Source organism: Physella acuta, unplaced genomic scaffold, assembly GCF_028476545.2.
Source record: "Physella acuta isolate Inbredline_101_S28 unplaced genomic scaffold, ASM2847654v3 ptg000476l, whole genome shotgun sequence".
Taxonomy (NCBI): Eukaryota; Metazoa; Mollusca; class Gastropoda; family Physidae; genus Physella; species Physella acuta.
The window spans coordinates 1,297,270-1,325,101 of NW_026731995.1; the positions used below are offsets into that span (position 1 = coordinate 1,297,270).

At 47.8% G+C, this 27,832-nt stretch overlaps 1 protein-coding gene across 1 annotated transcript in view; it reads left to right on the plus strand.

The window, feature by feature from the left end:
- The first annotated feature begins 7,153 nt into the window (after nt 1-7,153).
- Nucleotides 7,154-27,832, plus strand: part of LOC131944018 (uncharacterized) — a 41,231-nt gene continuing 20,552 nt past the window's right edge. The window contains exons 1-8 of the mRNA XM_059304459.1: nt 7,154-7,415; nt 12,898-13,091; nt 13,640-13,778; nt 13,967-14,058; nt 14,319-14,470; nt 19,029-19,359; nt 19,585-19,692; nt 20,111-20,245. Coding sequence (XP_059160442.1) covers nt 12,903-13,091; nt 13,640-13,778; nt 13,967-14,058; nt 14,319-14,470; nt 19,029-19,359; nt 19,585-19,692; nt 20,111-20,245 — 1,146 coding nt within the window. The 5' untranslated portion in view covers nt 7,154-7,415; nt 12,898-12,902. The remainder of the gene's footprint in view (nt 7,416-12,897; nt 13,092-13,639; nt 13,779-13,966; nt 14,059-14,318; nt 14,471-19,028; nt 19,360-19,584; nt 19,693-20,110; nt 20,246-27,832) is intronic.

The following is a 27,832-nucleotide window of genomic DNA, read 5'->3' on the forward strand; positions in this document are numbered from 1 at the left end:
GAAAATTAGTGCTTTTTGAGGGGGATATTGTTCATATTCCGATTGCTCAATAACCTTTAGAATTTGAATATTTTATAACATATTCTCACAAAACAAATTGTAATAAATTTTCACATTAATGTATTTTATCCACACACACACACACACACAAACGTTTTGATTACAAGCTTTTATGTTATAATGCACTAAGAAGTTGAAAATAAACAATGTATTTATAAAATCATGTATACTCTCTCTCTACACACACACACAAATGGACACATACACACGCACGCACACACAACACACGCCACATACATACACACATACACAAAACACACACATTCTCCCACACACACACACCACACATATATCTATGTATATTAACTGCTGATATGGGTTTGTAAATTTATACAAAGAGACCCTACCCTGTTTTCTCTACGAGTAGCAGTATTGTTGCAGCTCCTTCCCTTGATTACGTTTTAAAAAACTAAATTTTAAGTTAAACTTTTTCCGACAATTACATTCGACAGAATAGAGACCAGTGTTTCTTCCAGACTTTTTTCTCCAGGGGGGCACTTGAAATTTTCGATGGGGGGGGGGGGGGGGGGCGGACACTGTTAAAAGTATATATTATCGTCGGTGGCGGGGGCGAAGATATGCCTGGAAGAAACTCTGATATAGTTGTTAGACGGCCACTAGACATTTGAGTTCCTGCTACATCATTGAGTGGTCTGTAGGTTCTACTCTCTAGCCAGGTACTCATTCGAGCTGAGTGGACTCTAGGCGGAGACAAACACAGAACCCAAACTTCTAATCACGTGACCTAACAGCCGATCAATTGCTTCATCGAACTGGCCTGTTAATCTGTGAGTCTAGTTCCAACTGACTCAAATCCCAACTGACTCCCAACTGACTCAAGTCCCAACTGACTCAAGTCCCAACTGACTCCCAACTGACTCCCAACTGACTCAAGTCCCAACTGACTCAAGGCCCAACTGACTCAAGTCCCAACTGACTCAAGTCCCAACTGACTCAAGTCCCAACTGACTCAAGTCCCAACTGACTCCCAACTGACTCAAGTCCCAACTGACTCAAGTCCCAACTGACTCAAGTCCCAACTGACTCAAGTCGCAACTGACTCAAGTCCCAACTGACTCAAGTCCCAAATGACTCAAGTCCCAACTGACTCAAGTCCCAACTGACTCAAGTCCCAACTGACTCAAGTCCCAACTGACTCAAGTCCCAACTGACTCCCAACTGACTCAAGTCCCAACTGACTCAAGTCCCAACTGACTCCCAACTGACTCAAGTCCCAACTGACTCAAGTCCCAACTGACTCAAGTCCCAATTGACTCGTGTCCCAACTGACTCAAGTCCCAACTGACTCAAGTCCCAACTGAGTCCCAACTGACTCGGCCCAACTGACTCAAGTCCCAACTGATTCGCAACTGACTCCCAACTGACTCAAGTCCCAACTGACTCCCAACTGACTCCCAACTGACTCCCAACTGACTCAAGTCCCAACTGAGTCCCAACTGACTCGTCCCAACTGACTCCCAACTGACTCAAGTCCCAACTGACTCAAGTCCCAACTGACTCAAGTCCCAACTGACTCAAGTCCCAACTGACTCAAGTCCCAACTGACTCAAGTCCCAACTGACTCAAGTCCCAACTGACTCAAGTCCCAACTGACTCAAGTCCCAACTGACTCAAGTCCCAACTGACTCAAGTCCCAACTGACTCAAGTCCCAACTGACTCCCAATTGACTCAAGTCCCAACTGACTCAAGTCCCAACTGACTCAAGTCCCAACTGACTCAAGTCCCAATTGACTCGAGTCCCAACTGACTCCCAACTGACTCGTCCAAACTGACTCAAGTCCCAACTGACTCCCAACTGACTCAAGTCCCAACTGAGTCCCAACTGACTCGTCCCAACTGACTCAAGTCCCAACTGACTCAAGTCCCAACTGACTCAAGTCCCAACTGACTCAAGTCCCAACTGACTCAAGTCCCAACTGACTCGAGTCCCAACTGACTCAAGTCCCAACTGACTCAAGTCCCAACTGACTCCCAATTGACTCAAGTCCCAACTGACTCAAGTCCCAACTGACTCAAGTCCCAACTGACTCAAGTCCCAATTGACTCGAGTCCCAACTGACTCCCAACTGACTCGTCCAAACTGACTCAAGTCCCAACTGACTCCCAACTGACTCAAGTCCCAACTGAGTCCCAACTGACTCGTCCCAACTGACTCAAGTCCCAACTGACTCAAGTCCCAACTGACTCAAGTCCCAACTGACTCAAGTCCCAACTGACTCGAGTCCCAACTGACTCCCAACTGACTCAAGTCCCAACTGACTCAAGTCCCAACTGACTCAAGTCCCAACTGACTCCCAACTTACTCAAGTCCCAACTGACTCGAGTCTCAACTGACTCCCAACTGACTCAAGTCCCAACTGACTCAAGTCCCAACTGACTCAAGTCCCAACTGACTCAAGTCCCAACTGACTCAAGTCCCAACTGACTCCAAACTGACTCCCAAGTGACTCCCAACTGACTCCCAACTGACTCCCAACTGACTCAAGTCCCAAATGACTCCCAACTGACTCAAGTCTCAACTGACTCAAGTCCCAACTGACTCCCAACTGACTCAAGTCCCAACTGACTCAAGTTCCAACTGACTCAAGTCCCAACTGACTCAAGTCCCAACTGACTCAAGTCCCAACTGACTCCAAACTGACTCCCAAGTGACTCCCAACTGACTCCCAACTGACTCCCAACTGACTCAAGTCCCAAATGACTCCCAACTGACTCAAGTCCCAACTGACTCGCAACTGACTCAAGTCCCAACTGACTCAAGTCCCAACTGACTCCGAACTGACTCCCAACTGACTCGCAACTGACTCAAGTCCCAACTGACTCAAGTCCCAACTGACTCCCAACTGACTCCCAACTGACTCCCAACTGACTCAAGTCCCAACTGACTCCCAACTGACTCAAGTCCGAACTGACTAAAGTCCCAACTGACTCAAGTCCCAACTGACTCAAGTCCCAACTGACTCAAGTCCCAACTGACTCAAGTCGCAACTGACTCAAGTCCCAACTGACTCAAGTCCCAACTGACTCAAGTCCCAACTGACTCAAGTCCCAACTGACTCAAGTCCCAACTGACTCCCAACTGACTCAAGTCCCAACTGACTCAAGTCCCAACTGACTCAAGTCCCAAATGACTCGAGTCCCAACTGACTCAAGTCCCAACTGACTCCCAACTGACTCCCAACTGACTCCCAACTGACTCAAGTACCAACTGACTCCCAACTGACTCAAATCCCAACTGACTCGCAACTGACTCCCAACTGACTCAAGTCCCAACTGACTCCAAACTGACTCCCAACTGACTCAAGTCCCAACTGACTCCCAACTGACTCAAGTCCCAACTGACTCAAGTCCCAACTGACTCAAGTCCCAATTGACTCGAGTCCCAACTGACTCAAGTCCCAACTGACTCAAGTCCCAACTGACTCAAGTCCCAACTGACTCAAGTCCCAACTGACTCAAGTCCCAACTGACTCAAGTCCCAACTGACTCAAGTCCCAACTGACTCAAGTCCCAACTGACTCAAGTCCCAACTGACTCAAGTCCCAACTGACTCAAGACGTCAGATCTTATGGTCTGTCGATGAATTTTTTTCACTGTGTTTGTAAACTTCTATTTTTAGCACGGGCAAACGTGTCGTGCAACAATGACAAGGGAAGTAAGCAACTACACAATCAGATAACTGGGCCGCACCAGATATCAGAGTCACACTGGCACCATGGGTGTAACAGGAGTGTCTAGACCCACGTGGGTCGCATCAAGTGGGTCAGGAGTCGGGATCTCGGTGATACCCACGTGGCTAACCAAGCGTGTCCAGCTAACAATTTTTTGCTTGAAAATATTTTTTTCATGTGCTGCTGATGTTTGATGGAACCCCGTGGGGGGGGGGGGGGGGCTGGCTGACGTTGTTTGTCTGGCGGTAAATTATTTACACCAGACCCAGATAAGTACGGGGGGGGGGGGAGGGGGGGGTCCGTGTGGTCAACTCGTGTCAAACACCGCATGTTGGTCAACTCCCACCCCAACCCCACCCCAGACCTCTACAAACAAACTGTGCTATGTGTCCTGTCTCCCACCCCACCTCAGACCCCCACCCCCACCCCCAGACCTCTACAACCAAACTGTGCTATGTGTGCTGTCTCCCACTCCACCCCACCCCAGACCCCCACCCCACCCCCAGACCTCTACAACCAAACTGTGCTATGTGTCCTGTCTCCCACCCCACCGCAGACCCCCACCCCCACCCCCAGACCTCTACAACCAAAATGTGCTGTGTCCTGTCCCCCCCCCCCCCCCCCACCCCCAGACCTCTACATAAAGGCTGTGATGCAGAGGCGTAGCGACCCTTCCCGGCACCCGGGGACAAACTTTCGATTTGTCGTCCCCCCCCCCCCCCCCCCTCAAACTTTCAATTTGCAGCCCCCCACTCCCCCCGTCGAACTTTTGATTCACACACTTTTACTTTGTTTTTCCAAAGGTAGGCGCCCAGGAACATATGTCCCCGCCCCCCCCACCCACTACGCCTCTGCTGTGATGTATGTCCTGTCTCCACCCACCCCCCTAGACATCTCCCCACCAGGAAATGAAACAAACATGTTTTTTTATACCTTACCCCCGATGATTTCAGTGGCAACACTCGTGCCGTGGGTCAGGCAGGAAACGGGTATCACGTGACACATGTTTTGGTTCAGGATCACATGCTAGAGCTAACCTTCCCCAGCCTGGCTGGGATACTGACATCAATCTCACTGGCAGTGTTTCTTCCAGACTTTTTTCTCCGGGGGGGCACTTGAAATCTTCGGGGGGCGGTAAACTTTCTTCGGGGGGGGGGGGGGGCGGACACTGTTAAAAGTATATATTTTCTATATAAATTATATAAATTTCATTTCGTTCGGGGGGGGGGGGGGGGCGGTAAAATTTTTTCGGGGGGGGGGGCTTAGCCCCCCCGAAGAGATGCCTGGAAGAAACTCTGCTCACTGGGATACTGACATCAATCTCTCTGGGATACTGACATCAATCTCACTGGGATACTGACATCAATCTCACTGGGATACTGACATCCATCTCACTGGGATACTGACATCAATCTCACTGGGATACTGACATCAATCGCAATGGGATACTGACATCAATCTCACTGGGATACTGACATCAATCTCACTGGGATACTGACATCCATCTCACTGGGATACTGACATCAATCTCATTGGGATACTGACATCAATCTCACTGGGATACTGATATACATCTCACTGGAATACTGACATCAATTTCACTGGGATACTGACATCAATCTCACTGGGATACTGACATCAATCTCACTGGGATACTGAAATCAATCTCACTGGGATACTGACATCAATCTCACTGGGATACTGACATCAATCTCACTGGGATACTGACATCAATCTCACTGGGATACTGACATCAATCTCACTGGGATACTGACATCAATCTCACTGGGATACTGACATCAATCTCACTGGGATACTGACATCAATCTCACTGGGATACTGACATCAATCTCACTGGGATACTGACATCAATCTCACTGGGATACTGACATCAATCTCACTGGGATACTGACATCAATCTCACTGGGATACTGACATCAATCTCACTGGGATACTAACATCAATCTCACTGGGATACTGGGATACTGACATCAATCTCACTGGGATACTGACATCAATCTCACTGGGATACTGACATCAATCTCACTGGGATACTGACATCAATCTCACTGGGATACTGACATCAATGTGGCCAGTTATTGAAAGCACACCCCACTTAAACATCAAATGTTGGTTTTGAACCTACGCCATTCAAGTGAAGCGAGAAATGTGAAGCAACCGCTGGCATTGTTCCACGAGTGAAGGTCGCAGCAAAGTTGGTCTCCAGCCCCGCCCCCACGTCTCTAGCCCCACCCCCGCATCTCTAGCCCAACCCCTCTAGCCCCACACCCGCATCTCTAGACCCACCCCTCTAGCCCCACCCCCACGTCTCTAGCTCCACCCCGCATCTCTAGCCCACCCCCGCATCTCTAGCCCCACCCCCGCGTCTCTAGCCCCACCCTCGCATCTCTAGCCCCACCCCTCTAGCCCCACACCCGCATCTCTAGACCCACCCCTCTAGCCCACCCCCGCATCTCTAGCCCCACCCCCGCGTCTCTAGCCCCACCCCGCTAGGCCCACCCCCGCACCTCTAGCCCCACCCCGCTAGGCCCACCCCCGCACCTCTAGCCCCACCCCTCTAGCCCCACCCCCACGTCTCTAGCCCCACCCCGCTAGGCCCACCCCCGCACCTCTAGCCCCACCCCGCTAGGCCCACCCCCGCACCTCTAGCCCCACCCCTCTAGCCCCACCCCCACGTCTCTAGCTCCACCCCGCATCTCTAGCCCACCCCCGCATCTCTAGCCCCACCCCCGCATCTCTAGCCCCACCCCTCTAGCCCCACCCCCGCATCTCTCGCCCCACCCCCACGTCTCTAGCCCCACCCCCGCGTCTCTCGCCCCACCCCTCGCGCTAGTAACCAGATGGCAAAGTTTCGGGGTCAGCCTGAGGAAAGTTTCCACCACCGCCGACACTGGGGGCGTGACGTGTCGTCTGCTGATCGTCTGGCGGGCAGTACGTGCTTGCATAACCCCTGGGTCCTGCGGGGTCAAGGTCAGACCTCAAGTTAATTACTTGCAAGACGGTAGTTTTCATACCTTGACTTAGCATTACGTCAACCTGATAACTTGTCTTGGTGGTAATCCATTCAACCAGGATTTGTGATTCTAATCCATTGGGAGTTGTGGTTTAAAATCAACCAGTTGTGTTTTACAATCAAGCAGTTGTGTTTTACAATCAACCAGTTGTGTTTTAAATCGATTTCCCGAACCGTGGTTGATTTTACGAGAGATACCGCCCGACTTATTCGTTTAATCCGTCTTCAGATTATACAGCGGATTAACGTTTTCATTTTGTGAAGGTAAAATACGTGCGTTCTCGCATCAATTATCTGGATAATATTCGGTGACACAAGTCTCGTTAATCTGGATACTTGTGGATAACTTTGTGGATATCTTTGTGGATAACTTTGTGGATATCTTTGTGGATAACTTTGTGGATAACTTTGTGGATATTTCTTCCCGTGGTCAGGGTGAAGTTTCACTGAGCTACAAGTGCTAGCAGAATGTGGTCTGAGTTGTATCCGAACCTGGCACCCGTACAGTGCCACTGCCCCATGTATTCATCACGCGGATTAATTCCACCGATATAATCCAGCGAGTCGGATTAATTCCACCGATATAATCCAGCGAGTCGGATTAAGACAAGGATTTTACCTACTAAAGGTAAGCGCCTTTTATTTGACTTTTTGCCCAGCGAGAATCCAACATGGCTGACATGAGACTTGAAACTTTATTGAGACTTGACAATATTTTACACCGAATGGTTGGTAAAGTTAGTAAGGATTGACTTTAGATAGAAGCCGGTCACACATACATATTTGTGTAGTATTTCCTTGGATCAAGTTCTGTTACCCGCAGTTTCTCTACATCTACTTCATCACCATAGTTAGACCCAAATCATCTACTCATATAGACCCGACTCCAAGTTCTATTCATCATTCAAATATTTGTTAGAACTATCCTTCTCTAATCTAGTGAGATCTTTAATACCCTGAATCTAATCCACAACCCGAAACTAAACGAATGCATCTACAGAATAAAATCAAACTAAACCTAACATGACCAAAGTTTGTAATCAACAAAACAAACTTAAACGTCAGCATCAATAAAGCCGAACCTGAACACAGATTTATTGTTTGATGAACTAGAAATCTGTGTTAAATTATAGAACCTTAACCTAAACTTAAACCCGAAACTAAAGGTTCCTACACCCAAACCTACCCAACACGCGCCAAACCTACACACAGACCCAAACACCAAACCTACGCCCACGCCCACCACACTTTGTTTTATTTTATTATTTTTAAGTAAGTATCCGCCCATTTACGTATTAAAACGATTGTGAAAAAGCTACGTTAAAAATAACTAGCGTCACTACTAGCAGCACCACTGTACGACGGTTCTACCCTTATAATTAACTAGCTAATTAGCTAATTAGGGATGTGTATCAGTGTTCACTATTCTGACTAAGCCTACTTAAAAAACCGACTGTACCAGTTTAAATGCAAGCCCAAACATCTTCAGAGCCACCCCACCCCCCCCCCCCCACCCCAGACCTCACTCGTGCACCGTATGTCACACACAGCGTCATCTGTAGACAATAACTTTTTTTGTCACTGATGTTACTGGGGGTCTTTATATCAAGTTTCAGTAGCCTGTACTGTACTATAATCCTGGCTATACAATATCAAGCACTATAATCCTGGCCCTACAACAGCCTGTACTATAATCCTGGCTAAACTATCGCTAAACCCTGGCTAAACCTGCGCTAAACCCCGGTTACTAAACCCTAGCTAAATCTTGGCTTAACCCTCGCTAAACTCTCGCTAAACCCTGATAACTAAACCCTCGGTGTACATCAAAATTTAGGGCTAGCGTTATCGTTAGGGTTTATAATTCGTGTGATGTTATCCCTAAAATTAGAAATTAGGATGAGTTACATTAGCCGATACACGAGCTCCACAATTGTGCTTTAACCAAGTGTAATGGTGGGCGGAGCTATAGCACAAACTTTTGATCCCATGGGGAGGGGGGAAGGAACTGTTTTGTGTATACTTTTAATAGACACCCCCCCCTTTCCCCATTTTACAAATGTGTCATGGCCATTGATTTCTTTTCTAACCTCGCTATTCGTAGTTGGACAAATGTTTTTTACAAACCCAGAAATTGCCGTTTGGTAACCTTGACGGTTAAATAAGGGGCGTCAACCGAGGCTAATCCACCCACGTGTGACGTCACACGCCGGGTAAACCTCGCGTCGCTCATGTGTGACGTCATGAACTGGGTTGTTCTGGGGTCACTCGTGAGCGGCCTACATACGATCACCCCCCCGGCCTACATACGATCACCCCCCCCCAGGCCTACATACTAGCACACGCCCCCCCCTAGGCCTACATACGATCACACGTTTCCCGCTCCTCCCCTCCCCCCCCAGCCCCCCCAGGCCGACCTAGATCTGACCATGACCTTCATATTTTCTTCTGTTAGTGCCGGGGATGCACTTTATCGACCCACCGTGGAAATTGTGAGGGGTTGACGTGCGGGGCTGTCTTATGCGCGGGTCTGTCTTATGTGCGGGGCTGTCTTATGTGCGGGGCTGTCTTATGTGTGGGGCTGTCTTATGTGTGAGTCTGTCTTATGTGCGGGTCTGTCTTATGTGCGGGACTGTCTTATGTGTGGGGCTGTCTTATGTGTGGGGCTGTCTTATGTGTGAGTCTGTCTTATGTGCGGGGCTGTCTTATGTGCGGGTCTGTCTTATGTCAAGTGCTTCTGGACGGATGGAAGGGGGGGGGGGTGGGGTGTATTGCACTGAACATCACCTTAAGGTACGGCAAGCAGGATTTACTACGACAATCCTCCAAAGTATTTTTACCTGTATTTAACTTCACTCATTACGGCAATCGGGAGCTCGCAACATTGGACATCTAGAGAAGTGTGTGTGTGTGTGGGGGGGGGGGGGTTATAATGATTACAGATGTGACATTACATTGAACACATGTCGTGGGCTTCTCATGACATGACACGTGACATGATAGTTGAGCACCAGACGATCAGGCCGCCTGCCCCCCCCCCTCCCCCCACCAGACGGCAGCACTTTTAACCCAATACGACGATTGCCCTCGTTAGGTATAGGCCAGATTTGACGAGCATAAATACCTGCGACCTTTAACCCGGAAGTCGTCTAATGAACATTGCCCGGAGTACCAGCCGAACTAAGCAAGTTACCTGCAAGTCTATGTTGTGACAGGCGACTTGAAATGATAGGTGGAGTCACAACCTTCCCCCCCCCCACCTTACCTGATGTAGGGACACGTCATTATGTGGACACCAAGGCACACACAGCAATCTACACGTCATTATGTTAATTAGGGTCAGCGGAGATTTAACGGCCTCAAAAAGTCAAAGGTTATGTCGATATGACGTCCAAATTAAGGTCAAAGGTTATGTCGATATGACGTCCAAATTAAGGTCAAAGGTTATGTCGATATGACGTCCAAATTAAGGTCAAAGGTTTTGTCGATATGACGTCCAAATTAAGGTCAAAGGTTATGTCGATATGACGTCCAAATTAAGGTCAAAGGTTATGTCGATATGACGTCCAAATTAAGGTCAAAGGTTATGTCGATATTACGTCCAAATTAAGGTCAAAGGTTATGTCGATATGACGTCCAAATTAAGGTCAAAGGTTATGTCGATATGACGTCCAAATTAAGGTCAAAGGTTATGTCGATATGACGTCCAAATTAAGGTCAAAGGTTATGTCGATATGACGTCCAAATTAAGGTCAAAGGTTATGTCGATATGACGTCCAACAACACGACCGTCTTGAAGTCACTAGGTATGACGTCAGAGCCCGTGTTACAGGTACCAAAAAGAAAGTTCTCGTCATCAACATAAGCTAACAGGTAGAACAGGTGTGTAGGGAATAATTGAAGGTCACCTTCATTAACCGTCTAATCCAATTAGTCAAAAGAAAGATTGCAGGCCTACGTTTGATGTGTTCATCACATTGGTCTACAAGTTGCCCCTCTGTACTAGTGTTTATGTTATCTCCCCTTTTTTATACAATTTACACTTAAAATAAAACTAGACTACCCGCCATCCGTTGGATAACTGTGGGTTTCGGGGGTCATCCATAAAAAACATCACGTCTGTCACTCAGGGGCGTAGCGACCCTTCCCGGCGCCCGGGGACAAACTTTTCGATTTGCACCCCCCCCCCCCGCAAAATTTCGATTAGCACCCCCCCCCTCAAACTTTCGATGTGCACCCCCCTCAAGATTTTGATTTGCAACCCCCCCCTCCTAAAACTTTCAATTTGCACCCCCCTCAACCTTTTAATTTATTTTTCCAACCCATTTTAGCGCCCCCTAAGGTCGCCGCCCGAGGACATATGTCCCCCCGCCCCCCCCCCTCGCTACGCTACTGCAGTGTCACTTATCGTCACAAAAAACCAGACCCCACATTCAAAAAGATGTTTCTTATATTTTAAAAACACCGAAAACACCGATTTCGGACTATCCCTTCATATACTGACGTCACAGGTGACCTACTCAACTCTACTTCACCTGCCCAGTGTCCCGCCAAGTCTCAGACAACATGTTTTTATCGTTTAAAAAAAACGAATCCAGCCGAGCATGTCTCTGACCACACTATCCCTTCATATGCTTAGGACAAAGAAACAGATTAACTCTACTTCACCTGCTCTGTATCCCGCCAAGTTCAGATAGGCAACTTTATCATTCACATCTAAAAAATAAAATAAAAAATTGAAAAAAAAAATTAACATTGACGTATTGGTCTAGAACCCGTGCCACCTGCATGAAAGCAGACTACACTAACAACTTAGCTATTTAACTCGTGACGTCACTGATGTTTTTTTATAGTATAGTTTAAACTTTGAGTCTCCTTATGCAACTTGATTTACGCGCATAGATCTAGATCTAAGTCTAGTAGTAGTAACTTTCAAATTAAATTTTATCTTAAATTAGCCAAACAAAGATTTATATAAAATAGTGAAGGTTTGAAATTATCTAGATCTAGATAGAATTATCTAGATCTAGATTCTACGATTCGTTTGCTTAAGTCTTAAGTGTAGTTTTTGCATAACTCTTGCTAGATCTAGATCTAGAATCTAGATCTAATCATTAGCTACGCAAATAGGCCCTGGATCGAGCATTTCCAAATGAGCATATTCCAAACAAAGATTTATATAAAATAATAAAGGTCTAAAATAGTTTAGTATATAGAAAAACATTATTATCTAAATCTAGATAGAATTATCTATATTCTAGATCTACGACTGGTTTACTTAAGTCTAGTTTTTTTTTTTTTTTTTTTTTTGGATTGCATTTATAAATAATAAATCTTTGATTTGACCTAGATTCTAGATCTATAAATAACTTTCTTGGAAAGATTGTAGAGCTAGAGAAATTTATTGTAAAACTAAATGAAAAAGACAGTTGAAAATTTATATAAGTGTTGGAACGTAATAAATACAGCAAACGGACGTATTGTTAAAGTTATAGCCGACAGAAAATTAGCTTTAGAACGCGTTAAACATTGGAATGGGAACACAATCTTCTTCGATGGACGCCGCCATTTTATTGTACTAAAAAGTAAACAAAAAATGTGACGTCACTTTTCCGTCGAGTCGAGTCGTTTTTCTAATCTTTTAAAATTAATGTGGTTAATCTACCTATGAATAAATCAATAAATAAATTAACGTCTTTAAATAAATTTGTGATTAACAGTCTGTCTGAAAACAAAATTTTTTCTCTACCTACATACTATTTTACAGCTCTCCACATAGAGTAGAACCATTTACAATAGTCAATCAGACAAAGAAAAAAAAACAAACAAAAAAATAAATATTCAAACGTAAACAAACTTGAGTTTTAGTAGTATATAGATAGTCTAACAAATAAAAGCCATTAATTAGATTAAAAATTACATATTCTTGCATTGTCATCCAAGATCTACCACTGTGTCAGATTACAGCTCAATCTGACAATGGGAAGTGGGTTAAATTAATATGCCAGGATTTGTGGAGCCACATTGTAAGTAAAAGAAATCAAAGCCTTTACACTATTGTCTTCATCGTGTTGGTAGTTGCGCGTCCATTTCTTGCTCTATTTCACCCCCAGCATCAATGATGGCTCCGTGGTCTAGAGACAGCCCCCAGTATGGCGCCTTCATCAAGGCCACACGCACCAACGGGGCGGCGATTGAGCAAAACACAGGCCAAGGTCAAGAAGAGGTGTACTCACCCGTCAATGTCGAGGTCATCTCAAACTGCTGCTATGCTGACCCCGTGTCCAACAGAGGGCGCGTTCTGCAGGTTTGTGGCACCACTCACCTGTCTACACCACTCACCTGTCCACACCACTCACCTGTCTACACCACTCACCTGTCTACACCACTCACCTGTCTACACCACTCAGCTGTCTACACCACTCACCTGTCTACACCACTCACCTGTCTACACCACTCACCTGCCTACACCACTCATCTGTCTACACCACTCACCTGTCTACACAACTCACCTGTCTACACCACTCACCTGTGTACACCACTCACCTGTCTACACCACTCATCTGTCTACACCACTCACCTGTCTACACCACTCACCTGTCTACACCACTCACCTGTCTACACCACTCACCTGTCTACACCACTCACCTGTCTACACCACTCACCTGTCTACACAACTCACCTGTCTACACCACTCACCTGTCTACACCACTCACCTGTCTGCACCTACACCTACACCACTCACCTGTCTACACCACTCACCTGTCTACACCACTCACCTGTCTACACCACTCACCTGTCTACACCACTCACCTGTCTACACCACTCACCTGTCTACACCACTCACCTCCCCAGATGTTCCGTGCCATAGCTCTCATGCTAATTCCTCTAATGGCACTGGTCAGTCTCGCCTGCTACTGGATGGTCACAAACGTCATCGTCAAGAGTGACCTTGAGAACGACAAGGTCATGGTCAACAGGGGTCAGACTGTAGGTGAGTACAATTAGTTGCAGGGATGTCTTAAGTGCGGGTCTGTCTTATGTGCGGGTCTGTAGACGTGAATGTGGGGCCCAGGCAGAACTTTCTAGACTATGAATAAAAATTTATGATTGCCATAAACGAATCTTATAACGTAGCTAACGCTTCACTTAACGTCGCTAACGATTCACTTAACGTCGCAGGTAGCGTGGCCTACGCCTTACAGCTGGAGAGGGCGACGGTTGTGTACGCTCTGGAGGAAAAAGATCTAAGTCTGGTCGGTGAGCAGTACAAGGTAGGTCAAGGTCGTTGTCTGCTCATTTGGGTCAAGGTTGTTGTCTGCTCATTTGGGTCAAGGTTGTTGCCTGCTCATTTGTGTGCGTCAGTGGGGGTGGAAAGGCTGGGTGTAAGGCTTTGTGGATGTAAAGTGTGTTGTGTAAAGCCTTGTGTGTGTAAAGCCTTGTGTGTAAAGCCTTGTGTGTAAAGTGTGTTGTGTATAAATCCTTGTGTGTGTAAATCCTTGTGTGTAAATCATATTGAGACGTGTATCCACAGGCCACAGACGCAGCCATTAGAGAGTCGGCCAGTTTCCCCACCAAGTGTTTCAACGACTCGGAGCATTTCATCCGTCAACTGTGGGAGCACCGAAGGCAGATCAGCATGAACGCGTCATCACGTACCACACACGACGAAGTGGGCTACTACAGGTGAGGTGGGCTACTATAGGTGGGCTACCACAGGTGAGGTGGGCTACTACAGGTGAGGTGGGCTATTACAGGAGGGCTACTACAGGTGAGGTGGGCTACTACAGGTGAGGTGGACTACTACAGGTGGGCTACTACAGGTGAGGTGGGCTACTACAGGTGGGGTGGGCTACTACAGGTGAGGTGGGCTACTACAGGTGGGCTACTACAGGTGAGGTGGGCTACTACAGGTGGGGTGGGCTACTACAGGTGGGGTGGGCTACTACAGGTGGGCTACTACAGGTGAGGTGGGCTACTACAGATGAGGTGGGCTATTACAGGAGGGCTACTACAGTTGGGCTACTACAGGTGGGGTGGGCTACTACAGGTGAGGTGGGCTACTACAGGTGGGCTACTACAGGTGAGGTGGGCTACTACAGGTGAGGTGGGCTACTACAGGTGAGGTGGGCTACTACAGGTGGGGTGGGCTACTACAGTTGGGCTACTACAGGTGGGGTGGGCTACTACAGGTGAGGTGGGCTACTACAGGTGGGCTACTACAGGTGAGGTGGGCTACTACAGGTGGGGTGGGCTACTACAGGTGGGGTGGGCTACTACAGGTGAGGTGGGCTACTACAGGTGGGCTACTACAGGTGAGGTGGGCTACTACAGGTGAGGTGGGCTACTACAGGTGAGATGGGCTACTACAGGTGGGCTACTACAGGTGAGGTGGGCTATTACAGGAGGGCTACTACAGTTGGGCTACTACAGGTGGGGTGGGCTACTACAGGTGAGGTGGGCTACTACAGGTGGGCTACTACAGGTGAGGTGGGCTACTACAGGTGAGGTGGGCTACTACATGTGAGGTGGGCTACTACAGGTGGGCTACTACAGGTGAGGTGGGCTACTACAGGTGAGGTGGGCTACTACAGGTGGGCTACTACAGGTGAGGTGGGCTACTACAGGTGAGGTGGGCTACTACAGGTGGGCTACTACAGGTGAGGTGGGCTACTACAGGTGGGGTGGGCTACTACAGGTGAGGTGGGCTACTACAGGTGAGGTGGGCTACTACAGGTGAGGTGGGCTACTACAGGTGAGGTGGGCTACTACAGGTGAGGTGGGCTACTACAGATAAGGTGGGCTATTACAGGAGGTGAGGTGGGCTACTACAGGTGAGGTGGGCTACTACAGGTGAGGTGGGCTACTACAGATGGGCTACTACAGGTGAGGTGGGCTACTACAGGTGAGGTGGGCTACTACAGGTGAGGTGGGCTACTACAGGTGAGGTGGGCTACTACAGGTGAGGTGGGCTACTACAGGTGAGGTGGGCTACTACAGGTGAGGTGGGCTACTACAGGTGAGGTGGGCTACTACAGGTGAGGTGGGCTACTACAGGTGAGGTGGGCTACTACAGGTGAGTTGGGCTACTACAGGTGAGGTGGGCTACTACAGATGAGGTGGGCTTCTACAGGTGAGGTGGGCTACTACAGGTGAGGTGGGCTACTACAGGTGAGGTGGGCTACTACAGGTGAGGTGGGCTACTACAGGTGAGGTGAGCTACTACAGTTGGGCTACTACAGGTGAGGTGGGCTACTACAGGTGAGGTGGGCTACTACAGGTGAGGTGGGCTACTACAGGTGAGGTGGGCTACTACAGGTGAGGTTGGCTACTACAGGTGAGGTGGGCTACCACAGGTGAGGTGGGCTACTACAGGTGAGGTGGGCTACTACAGGTGGGCTACTACAGGTGAGGTGGGCTACTACAGGTGAGGTGGGCTACTACAGGTGAGGTGGGCTACTACTGGTGAGGTGGGCTACTACAGGTGAGGTGGGCTACTACAGGTGGGGTGGGCTACTACAGGTGAGGTGGGCAAACTATTTCTACCTTCCAAAGCTGAAACGCAACACACGCCATGACGCCATTTCATAATTAGGGAATAATACAATTGTTAATTAGTGATGGTGGAAATATTACACACAGGCATGACAGAAGAATTTCTGCAAGCATACAATTATACCTTGCTAAGCTGTGTAAGAAGCATGACAGAGTATCTTACAGAGCTCCTGTCGTTAGCTCAACTCGGGTAATTTTGTAAGCTCCCATAGTACACTCAACTCATGTAGGACACTGAACATATATTTGTGTTGTAGGGTATTTTGGTGTGAGAAACATTTTCATTTAATCAAGGCCTAAGTCCTAAGGTTTTAAAGTCCTAAAACTATTCCCCACAACCGTTTCACCAAGTTCTAAAACTATTTCCCACAGCCGTTTCACTAAGTTCTAAAACTATTCCCCACAGCCGTTTCACTAAGTTCTAAAACTATTCCCCACAACCGTTTCACCAAGTTCTAAAACTATTTCCCACAGCCGTTTCACTAAGTTCTAAAACTATTTCCCACAGCCGTTTCACCAAGTTCTAAAACTATTCCCCACAGCCGTTTCACCAAGTCCTAAAACTATTCCCCACAGCGGTTTTCACCAAGTCCTAAAACTATTCCCCACAGCCGTTTCACCAAGCCCTAAAACTATTCCCCACAGCCGTTTCACTAAGTCCTAAAACTATTCCCCACAGCCGTTTCACCAAGTCCTAAAACTATTCCCCACAGCCGTTTCACCAAGTACTATTCCCCACAGCCGTTTCACCAAGTTCTATTCCCCACAGCCGTTTCACCAAGACCTAAAACTATTCCCCACAGCCGTTTCACCAAGTTCTAAAACTATTCCCCACAGCCGTTTCACCAAGTCCTAAAACTATTCCCCACAGCCGTTTGACCAAGCCCTAAAACTATTCCCCACAGCCGTTTCACCAAGTCCTAAAACTATTCCCCACAGCCGTTTCACCAAGTTCTAAAACTATTCCCCACAGCCGTTTCACCAAGTCCTAAAACTATTTCCCACAGCCGTTTCACCAAGTCCTAAAACTATTCCCCACAGCCGTTTCACCAAGTCCTAAAACTATTCCCCACAGCCGTTTCACCAAGTTCTATTCCCCACAGCCGTTTCACCAAGTTCTATTCCCCACAGCCGTTTCACCAAGTTCTAAAACTATTCCCCACAGCCGTTTCACCAAGTACTATTCCCCACAGCCGTTTCACCAAGTACTATTCCCCACAGCCGTTTCACCAAGTCCTAAAACTATTCCCCACAGCCGTTTCACCAAGATCTAAAACTATTCCCCACAGCCGTTTCACCAAGTCCTAAAACTATTCCCCACAGCCGTTTCACCAAGTCCTTAAACTATTCCCCACAACCGTTTCACCAAGTTCTATTCCCCACAGCCGTTTCACCAGGTTCTAAAACTATTCCCCACAGCCGTTTCACCAAGTTCTATTCCCCACAGCCGTTTCACCAAGTTCTAAAACTATTCCCCACAGCCGTTTTACCAAGTTCTAAAACTATTCCCCACAGCCGTTTCACCAAGTTCTAAAACTATTCCCCACAGCCGTTTCACCAAGTACTATTCCCCACAGCCGTTTCACCAAGTACTATTCCCCACAGCCGTTTCACCAAGTCCTAAAACTATTCCCCACAGCCGTTTCACCAAGTTCTATTCCCCACAGCCGTTTCACCAAGTTCTATTCCCCACAGCCGTTTCACCAAGTTCTATTCCCCACAGCCGTTTCACCAAGTTCTATTCCCCACAGCCGTTTCACCAAGTTCTATTCCCCACAGCCGTTTCACCAAGTTCTATTCCCCACAGCCGTTTCACCAAGTTCTATTCCCCACAGCCGTTTCACCAAGTTCTATTCCCCACAGCCGTTTCACCAAGTTCTATTCCCCACAGCCGTTTCACCAAGCCCTAAAACTATTCCCCACAGCCGTTTCACCAAGTTCTAAAACTATTTCCCACAGCCGTTTCACCAAGTCCTAAAACTATTCCCCACAGCCGTTTCACCAAGTCCTAAAACTATTCCCCACAGCCGTTTCACCAAGTACTATTCCCCACAGCCGTTTCACCAAGTTCTATTCCCCACAGCCGTTTCACCAAGACCTAAAACTATTCCCCACAGCCGTTTCACCAAGTCCTAAAACTATTCCCCACAGCCGTTTCACCAAGTTCTATTCCCCACAGCCGTTTCACCAAGTTCTATTCCCCACAGCCGTTTCACCAAGTCCTAAAACTATTCCCCACAGCCGTTTCACCAAGTTCTATTCCCCACAGCCGTTTCACCAAGTTCTATTCCCCACAGCAGTTTCACCAAGTTCTATTCCCCACAGCCGTTTCACCAAGTTCTATTCCCCACAGCCGTTTCACCAAGTTCTATTCCCCACAGCCGTTTCACCAAGTTCTATTCCCCACAGCCGTTTCACCAAGTTCTATTCCCCACAGCCGTTTCACCAAGTTCTATTCCCCACAGCCGTTTCACCAAGTTCTATTCCCCACAGCCGTTTGACCAAGTTCTATTCCCCACAGCCGTTTCACCAAGTTCTATTCCCCACAGCCGTTTTACCAAGTTCTATTCCCCACAGCCGTTTTACCAAGTTCTATTCCCCACAGCCGTTTCACCAAGTTCTATTCCCCACAGCCGTTTGACCAAGTTCTATTCCCCACAGCCGTTTCACCAAGTTCTATTCCCCACAGCCGTTTCACCAACTGTTTCCTGGAGGTGCTGATGGGTCTGGCCAAGGACATGAACCATGGGAGCGTCTGGCAGGATTACGTCAGCTACAAGATGCTGCTCAAGGCCCAGGAGAGCGTGGGCGTGCTGCTGTCAATCGGCATCACGTTCTTCGAGGACGGTTACCTGCCCCTGTTCGACTACAACCTGCTGCGTACAGAGGACGTTGCGGCGCGTGAGTACATCGAGATCGCCCTCCTCTTCTCCCCCTTCGCCGCCGCACGATACGAGGAACACAACAGGACCAAACCTCAAGCGTTCAAGGTCACCAAGGAGTACCGGCAGTTCTGGCAGGTAGTCACGTGATTAATCATTACACTTGTCTGGTTTTAGAAATAATTAATTACATTTTGGGAATTTCTGTATTAGGGCACCTCTTGAAGTGGTATATCTTATTTATTGAATCATCTAAAAAATATATTTAAAACGATCCTTAGTTTTTATCAATCTATTAATGACTTTAAAATATTGCTTGGTTAATCTAAATTAAGCACGAAACTTACCCCCATCCCTCCCCAGCAAAACAACTTCAGTCGACCGAGCGCCGAAGAGGGCCGGATGTTCCACAAGAGTGCCATGGATTACTTTAAAATTCTCTCCGAGATCAGTGGGGTCTTGAGCAAGAAGGTAAGTCTGGGTACGTAATTTTCCCTTTCAAACCTGACGGTCTATGGGGCAAGTGAAGTAGAGTTCACTTGTTTCTGTGACCTCGGCATATGAAGAGATGGTGTGGTCTGCACTACGCCCAGCCGCCTTTACTTCCCCTAACGTGAGTTAGATACCCATCAGAGTTGGGTGGACTCAGGGACGGTCTACTGACTTGAACTCGGATTCGAACTCGTGACTTACGGGTTAGAAGTCCAGTTCTCTACCGCTAGACCACCCAGTCCGTAGCACGTACGTAAGGGAAACCCACGAGCGTGTGAAAATTTCTGCTTGAAATCATTTGAAATGATATACTTGGGTACATTAGTTAGAAGGTCTGTTGTTGTGTATAGAATAATAAATGAGTTGTATCTATCATTGATTTAATCGAATTCTTCAGATCATCGATCAGGTAGACAAGGAAATCGCCACGTCAATCAACATGATGGTGGTGGCATGTATGGTGTTCATCTGTGTCCTCATCATGACACCAATACTGGTCAAACTCATGCACACCTTGACCATGTCTATTCAGGTGAGACATGCACACCTTGACCATGTCCATTCAGGTGAGACATGCACACCTTGACCATGTCCATTCAGGTGAGACAAACTCATGCACACCTTGACCATGTCCATTCAGGTGAGACAAACTCATGCACACCTTGACCATGTCCATTCAGGTGAGACATGCACATCTTGACCATGTCTATTCAGGTGAGACATGCACACCTTGACCATGTCCATTCAGGTGAGACAAACTCATGCACACCTTGACCATGTCCATTCAGGTGAGACATGCACACCTTGACCATGTCCATTCAGGTGAGACATGCACACCTTGACCATGTCAATTCAGGTGAGACAAACTCATGCACACCTTGACCATGTCCATTCAGGTGAGACATGCACACCTTGACCATGTCCATTCAGGTGAGACATGCACACCTTGACCATGTCCATTCAGGTGAGACAAACTCATGCACACCTTGACCATGTCCATTCAGGTGAGACATGCACACCTTGACCATGTCCATTCAGGTGAGACATGCACACCTTGACCATGTCCATTCAGGTGAGACATGCACACCTTGACCATGTCCATTCAGGTGAGACATGCACACCTTGACCATGTCCATTCAGGTGAGACATGCACACCTTGACCATGTCCATTCAGGTGAGACAAACTCATGCACACCTTGACCATGTCCATTCAGGTGAGACATGCACACCTTGACCATGTCCATTCAGGTGAGACAAACTCATGCACACCTTGACCATGTCCATTCAGGTGAGACAAACTCATGCACATCTTGACCATGTCCATTCAGGTGAGACATGCACACCTTGACCATGTCCATTCAGGTGAGACATGCAGACCTTGACCATGGCTATTCAGGTGAGACATGCACACCTTGACCATGTCCATTCAGGTGAGACATGCACACCTTGACCATGTCCATTCAGGTGAGACTTGCACACCTTGACCATGTCCATTCAGGTGAGACAAACTCATGCACACCTTGACCATGTCCATTCAGGTGAGACAAACTCATGCACACCTTGACCATGTCCATTCAGGTGAGACAAACTCATGCAAACCTTGACCATGTCCATTCAGGTGAGACAAACTCATGCACACCTTGACCATGTCTATTCAGGTGAGACAAACTCATGCACACCTTGACCATGTCCATTCAGGTGAGACATGCACACCTTGACCATGTCTATTCAGGTGAGACATGCACACCTTGACCATGTCCATTCAGGTGAGACAAACTCATGCACACCTTGACCATGTCCATTCAGGTGAGACATGCACACCTTGACCATGTCCATTCAGGTGAGACATGCACACCTTGACCATGTCCATTCAGGTGAGACAAACTCATGCACACCTTGACCATGTCCATTCAGGTGAGACATGCACACCTTGACCATGTCCATTCAGGTGAGACAAACTCATGCACACCTTGACCATGTCCATTCAGGTGAGACATGCACACCTTGACCATGTCCATTCAGGTGAGACATGCACACCGTGACCATGTCCATTCAGGTGAGACAAACTCATGCACACCTTGACCATGTCCATTCAGGTGAGACATGCACATCTTGACCATGTCCATTCAGGTGAGACAAACTCATGCACACCTTGACCATGTCCATTCAGGTGAGACAAACTCATGCACACCTTGACCATGTCCATTCAGGTGAGACAAACTCATGCACACCTTGACCATGTCCATTCAGGTGAGACATGCACACCTTGACCATGTCCATTCAGGTGAGACAAACTCATGCACACCTTGACCATGTCCATTCAGGTGAGACATGCACACCTTGACCATGTCCATTCAGGTGAGACATGCACACCGTGACCATGTCCATTCAGGTGAGACAAACTCATGCACACCTTGACCATGTCCATTCAGGTGAGACATGCACACCTTGACCATGTCTATTCAGGTGAGACATGCACACCTTGACCATGTCCATTCAGGTGAGACAAACTCATGCACACCTTGACCATGTCCATTCAGGTGAGACAAACTCATGCACACCTTGACCATGTCCATTCAGGTGAGACATGCACACCTTGACCATGTACATTCAGGTGAGACAAACTTATGCACACCTTGACCATGTCCATTCAGGTGAGACAAACTGATGCACACCTTGACCATGTCCATTCAGGTGAGACATGCACACCTTGACCATGTCCATTCAGGTGAGACAAACTCATGCACACCTTGACCATGTCCATTCAGGTGAGACAAACTCATGCACACCTTGACCATGTCCATTCAGGTGAGACAAACTCATGCAAACCTTGACCATGTCCATTCAGGTGAGACAAACTCATGCACACCTTGACCATGTCTATTCAGGTGAGACAAACTCATGCACACCTTGACCATGTCCATTCAGGTGAGACATGCACACCTTGACCATGTCTATTCAGGTGAGACATGCACACCTTGACCATGTCCATTCAGGTGAGACAAACTCATGCACACCTTGACCATGTCCATTCAGGTGAGACATGCACACCTTGACCATGTCCATTCAGGTGAGACATGCACACCTTGACCATGTCCATTCAGGTGAGACAAACTCATGCACACCTTGACCATGTCCATTCAGGTGAGACATGCACACCTTGACCATGTCCATTCAGGTGAGACAAACTCATGCACACCTTGACCATGTCCATTCAGGTGAGACATGCACACCTTGACCATGTCCATTCAGGTGAGACATGCACACCGTGACCATGTCCATTCAGGTGAGACAAACTCATGCACACCTTGACCATGTCCATTCAGGTGAGACATGCACATCTTGACCATGTCCATTCAGGTGAGACAAACTCATGCACACCTTGACCATGTCCATTCAGGTGAGACAAACTCATGCACACCTTGACCATGTCCATTCAGGTGAGACAAACTCATGCACACCTTGACCATGTCCATTCAGGTGAGACATGCACACCTTGACCATGTCCATTCAGGTGAGACAAACTCATGCACACCTTGACCATGTCCATTCAGGTGAGACATGCACACCTTGACCATGTCCATTCAGGTGAGACATGCACACCGTGACCATGTCCATTCAGGTGAGACAAACTCATGCACACCTTGACCATGTCCATTCAGGTGAGACATGCACACCTTGACCATGTCTATTCAGGTGAGACATGCACACCTTGACCATGTCCATTCAGGTGAGACAAACTCATGCACACCTTGACCATGTCCATTCAGGTGAGACAAACTCATGCACACCTTGACCATGTCCATTCAGGTGAGACATGCACACCTTGACCATGTACATTCAGGTGAGACAAACTTATGCACACCTTGACCATGTCCATTCAGGTGAGACAAACTGATGCACACCTTGACCATGTCCATTCAGGTGAGACATGCACACCTTGACCATGTCCATTCAGGTGAGACATGCACACCGTGACCATGTCCATTCAGGTGAGACAAACTCATGCACACCTTGACCATGTCCATTCAGGTGAGACATGCACACCTTGACCATGTCTATTCAGGTGAGACATGCACACCTTGACCATGTCCATTCAGGTGAGACAAACTCATGCACACCTTGACCATGTCCATTCAGGTGAGACAAACTCATGCACATCTTGACCATGTCCATTCAGGTGAGACATGCACACCTTGACCATGTCCATTCAGGTGAGACAAACTCATGCACACCTTGACCATGTCCATTCAGGTGAGACAAACTCATGCACACCTTGACCATGTCCATTCAGGTGAGACATGCACACCTTCACCATGTCCATTCAGGTGAGACATGCACATCTTGACCATGTCCATTCAGGTGAGACAAACTCATGCACACCTTGACCATGTCCATTCAGGTGAGACATGCACACCTTGACCATGTCCATTCAGGTGAGACATGCACATCTTGACCATGTCCATTCAGGTGAGACAAACTCATGCACACCTTGACCATGTCCATTCAGGTGAGACAAACTCATGCACACCTTGACCATGTCCATTCAGGTGAGACATGCACACCTTGACCATGTCCATTCAGGTGAGACATGCACATCTTGACCATGTCCATTCAGGTGAGACATGCACACCTTGACCATGTCCATTCAGGTGAGACATGCACACCTTGACCATGTCCATTCAGGTGAGACAAACTCATGCACACCTTGACCATGTCCATTCAGGTGAGACATGCACACCTTGACCATGTCCATTCAGGTGAGACATGCACACCGTGACCATGTCCATTCAGGTGAGACAAACTCATGCACACCTTGACCATGTCCATTCAGGTGAGACATGCACACCTTGACCATGTCTATTCAGGTGAGACATGCACACCTTGACCATGTCCATTCAGGTGAGACAAACTCATGCACACCTTGACCATGTCCATTCAGGTGAGACAAACTCATGCACACCTTGACCATGTCCATTCAGGTGAGACATGCACACCTTGACCATGTCCATTCAGGTGAGACATGCACACCTTGACCATGTCCATTCAGGTGAGACATGCACACCTTGACCATGTCCATTCAGGTGAGACAAACTCATGCACACCTTGACCATGTCCATTCAGGTGAGACATGCACACCTTGACCATGTCCATTCAGGTGAGACATGCACACCTTGACCATGTCCATTCAGGTGAGACAAACTCATGCACACCTTGACCATGTCCATTCAGGTGAGACATGCACATCTTGACCATGTCCATTCAGGTGAGACAAACTCATGCACACCTTGACCATGTCCATTCAGGTGAGACAAACTCATGCACACCTTGACCATGTCCATTCAGGTGAGACAAACTCATGCACACCTTGACCATGTCCATTCAGGTGAGACATGCACACCTTGACCATGTCCATTCAGGTGAGACAAACTCATGCACACCTTGACCATGTCCATTCAGGTGAGACATGCACACCTTGACCATGTCCATTCAGGTGAGACATGCACACCGTGACCATGTCCATTCAGGTGAGACAAACTCATGCACACCTTGACCATGTCCATTCAGATGAGACATGCACACCTTGACCATGTCTATTCAGGTGAGACATGCACACCTTGACCATGTCCATTCAGGTGAGACAAACTCATGCACACCTTGACCATGTCCATTCAGGTGAGACAAACTCATGCACACCTTGACCATGTCCATTCAGGTGAGACATGCACACCTTGACCATGTACATTCAGGTGAGACAAACTTATGCACACCTTGACCATGTCCATTCAGGTGAGACAAACTGATGCACACCTTGACCATGTCCATTCAGGTGAGACATGCACACCTTGACCATGTCCATTCAGGTGAGACATGCACACCTTGACCATGTCCATTCAGGTGAGACATGCACACCGTGACCATGTCCATTCAGGTGAGACAAACTCATGCACACCTAGACCATGTCCATTCATGTGAGACATGCACACCTTGACCATGTCTATTCAGGTGAGACATGCACACCTTGACCATGTCCATTCAGGTGAGACAAACTCATGCACACCTTGACCATGTCCATTCAGGTGAGACAAACTCATGCACATCTTGACCATGTCCATTCAGGTGAGACATGCACACCTTGACCATGTCCATTCAGGTGAGACAAACTCATGCACACCTTGACCATGTCCATTCAGGTGAGACAAACTCATGCACACCTTGACCATGTCCATTCAGGTGAGACATGCACACCTTCACCATGTCCATTCAGGTGAGACATGCACATCTTGACCATGTCCATTCAGGTGAGACAAACTCATGCACACCTTGACCATGTCCATTCAGGTGAGACATGCACACCTTGACCATGTCCATTCAGGTGAGACATGCACATCTTGACCATGTCCATTCAGGTGAGACAAACTCATGCACACCTTGACCATGTCCATTCAGGTGAGACAAACTCATGCACACCTTGACCATGTCCATTCAGGTGAGACATGCACACCTTGACCATGTCCATTCAGGTGAGACATGCACATCTTGACCATGTCCATTCAGGTGAGACATGCACACCTTGACCATGTCCATTCAGGTGAGACATGCACACCTTGACCATGTCCATTCAGGTGAGACAAACTCATGCACACCTTGACCATGTCCATTCAGGTGAGACATGCACACCTTGACCATGTCCATTGAGGTGAGACATGCACACCGTGACCATGTCCATTCAGGTGAGACAAACTCATGCACACCTTGACCATGTCCATTCAGGTGAGACATGCACACCTTGACCATGTCCATTCAGGTGAGACATGCACACCTTGACCATGTCCATTCAGGTGAGACATGCACACCTTGACCATGTCCATTCAGGTGAGACAAACTCATGCACACCTTGACCATGTCCATTCAGGTGAGACATGCACACCTTGACCATGTCCATTCAGGTGAGACAAACTCATGCACACCTTGACCATGTCCATTCAGGTGAGACAAACTCATGCACATCTTGACCATGTCCATTCAGGTGAGACATGCACACCTTGACCATGGCTATTCAGGTGAGACATGCACACCTTGACCATGTCCATTCAGGTGAGACATGCACACCTTGACCATGTCCATTCAGGTGAGACTTGCACACCTTGATCATGTCCATTCAGGTGAGACAAACTCATGCACACCTTGACCATGTCCATTCAGGTGAGACAAACTCATGCACACCTTGACCATGTCCATTCAGGTGAGACAAACTCATGCAAACCTTGACCATGTCCATTCAGGTGAGACAAACTCATGCACACCTTGACCATGTCTATTCAGGTGAGACAAACTCATGCACACCTTGACCATGTCCATTCAGGTGAGACATGCACACCTTGACCATGTCTATTCAGGTGAGACATGCACACCTTGACCATGTCCATTCAGGTGAGACAAACTCATGCACACCTTGACCATGTCCATTCAGGTGAGACATGCACACCTTGACCATGTCCATTCAGGTGAGACATGCACACCTTGACCATGTCCATTCAGGTGAGACAAACTCATGCACACCTTGACCATGTCCATTCAGGTGAGACATGCACACCTTGACCATGTCCATTCAGGTGAGACAAACTCATGCACACCTTGACCATGTCCATTCAGGTGAGACATGCACACCTTGACCATGTCCATTCAGGTGAGACATGCACACCTTGACCATGTCCATTCAGGTGAGACAAACTCATGCACACCTTGACCATGTCCATTCAGGTGAGACATGCACATCTTGACCATGTCCATTCAGGTGAGACAAACTCATGCACACCTTGACCATGTCCATTCAGGCTAGACAAACTCATGCACACCTTGACCATGTCCATTCAGGTGAGACAAACTCATGCACACCTTGACCATGTCCATTCAGGTGAGACATGCACACCTTGACCATGTCCATTCAGGTGAGACAAACTCATGCACACCTTGACCATGTCCATTCAGGTGAGACATGCACACCTTGACCATGTCCATTCAGGTGAGACATGCACACCGTGACCATGTCCATTCAGGTGAGACAAACTCATGCACACCTTGACCATGTCCATTCAGGTGAGACATGCACACCTTG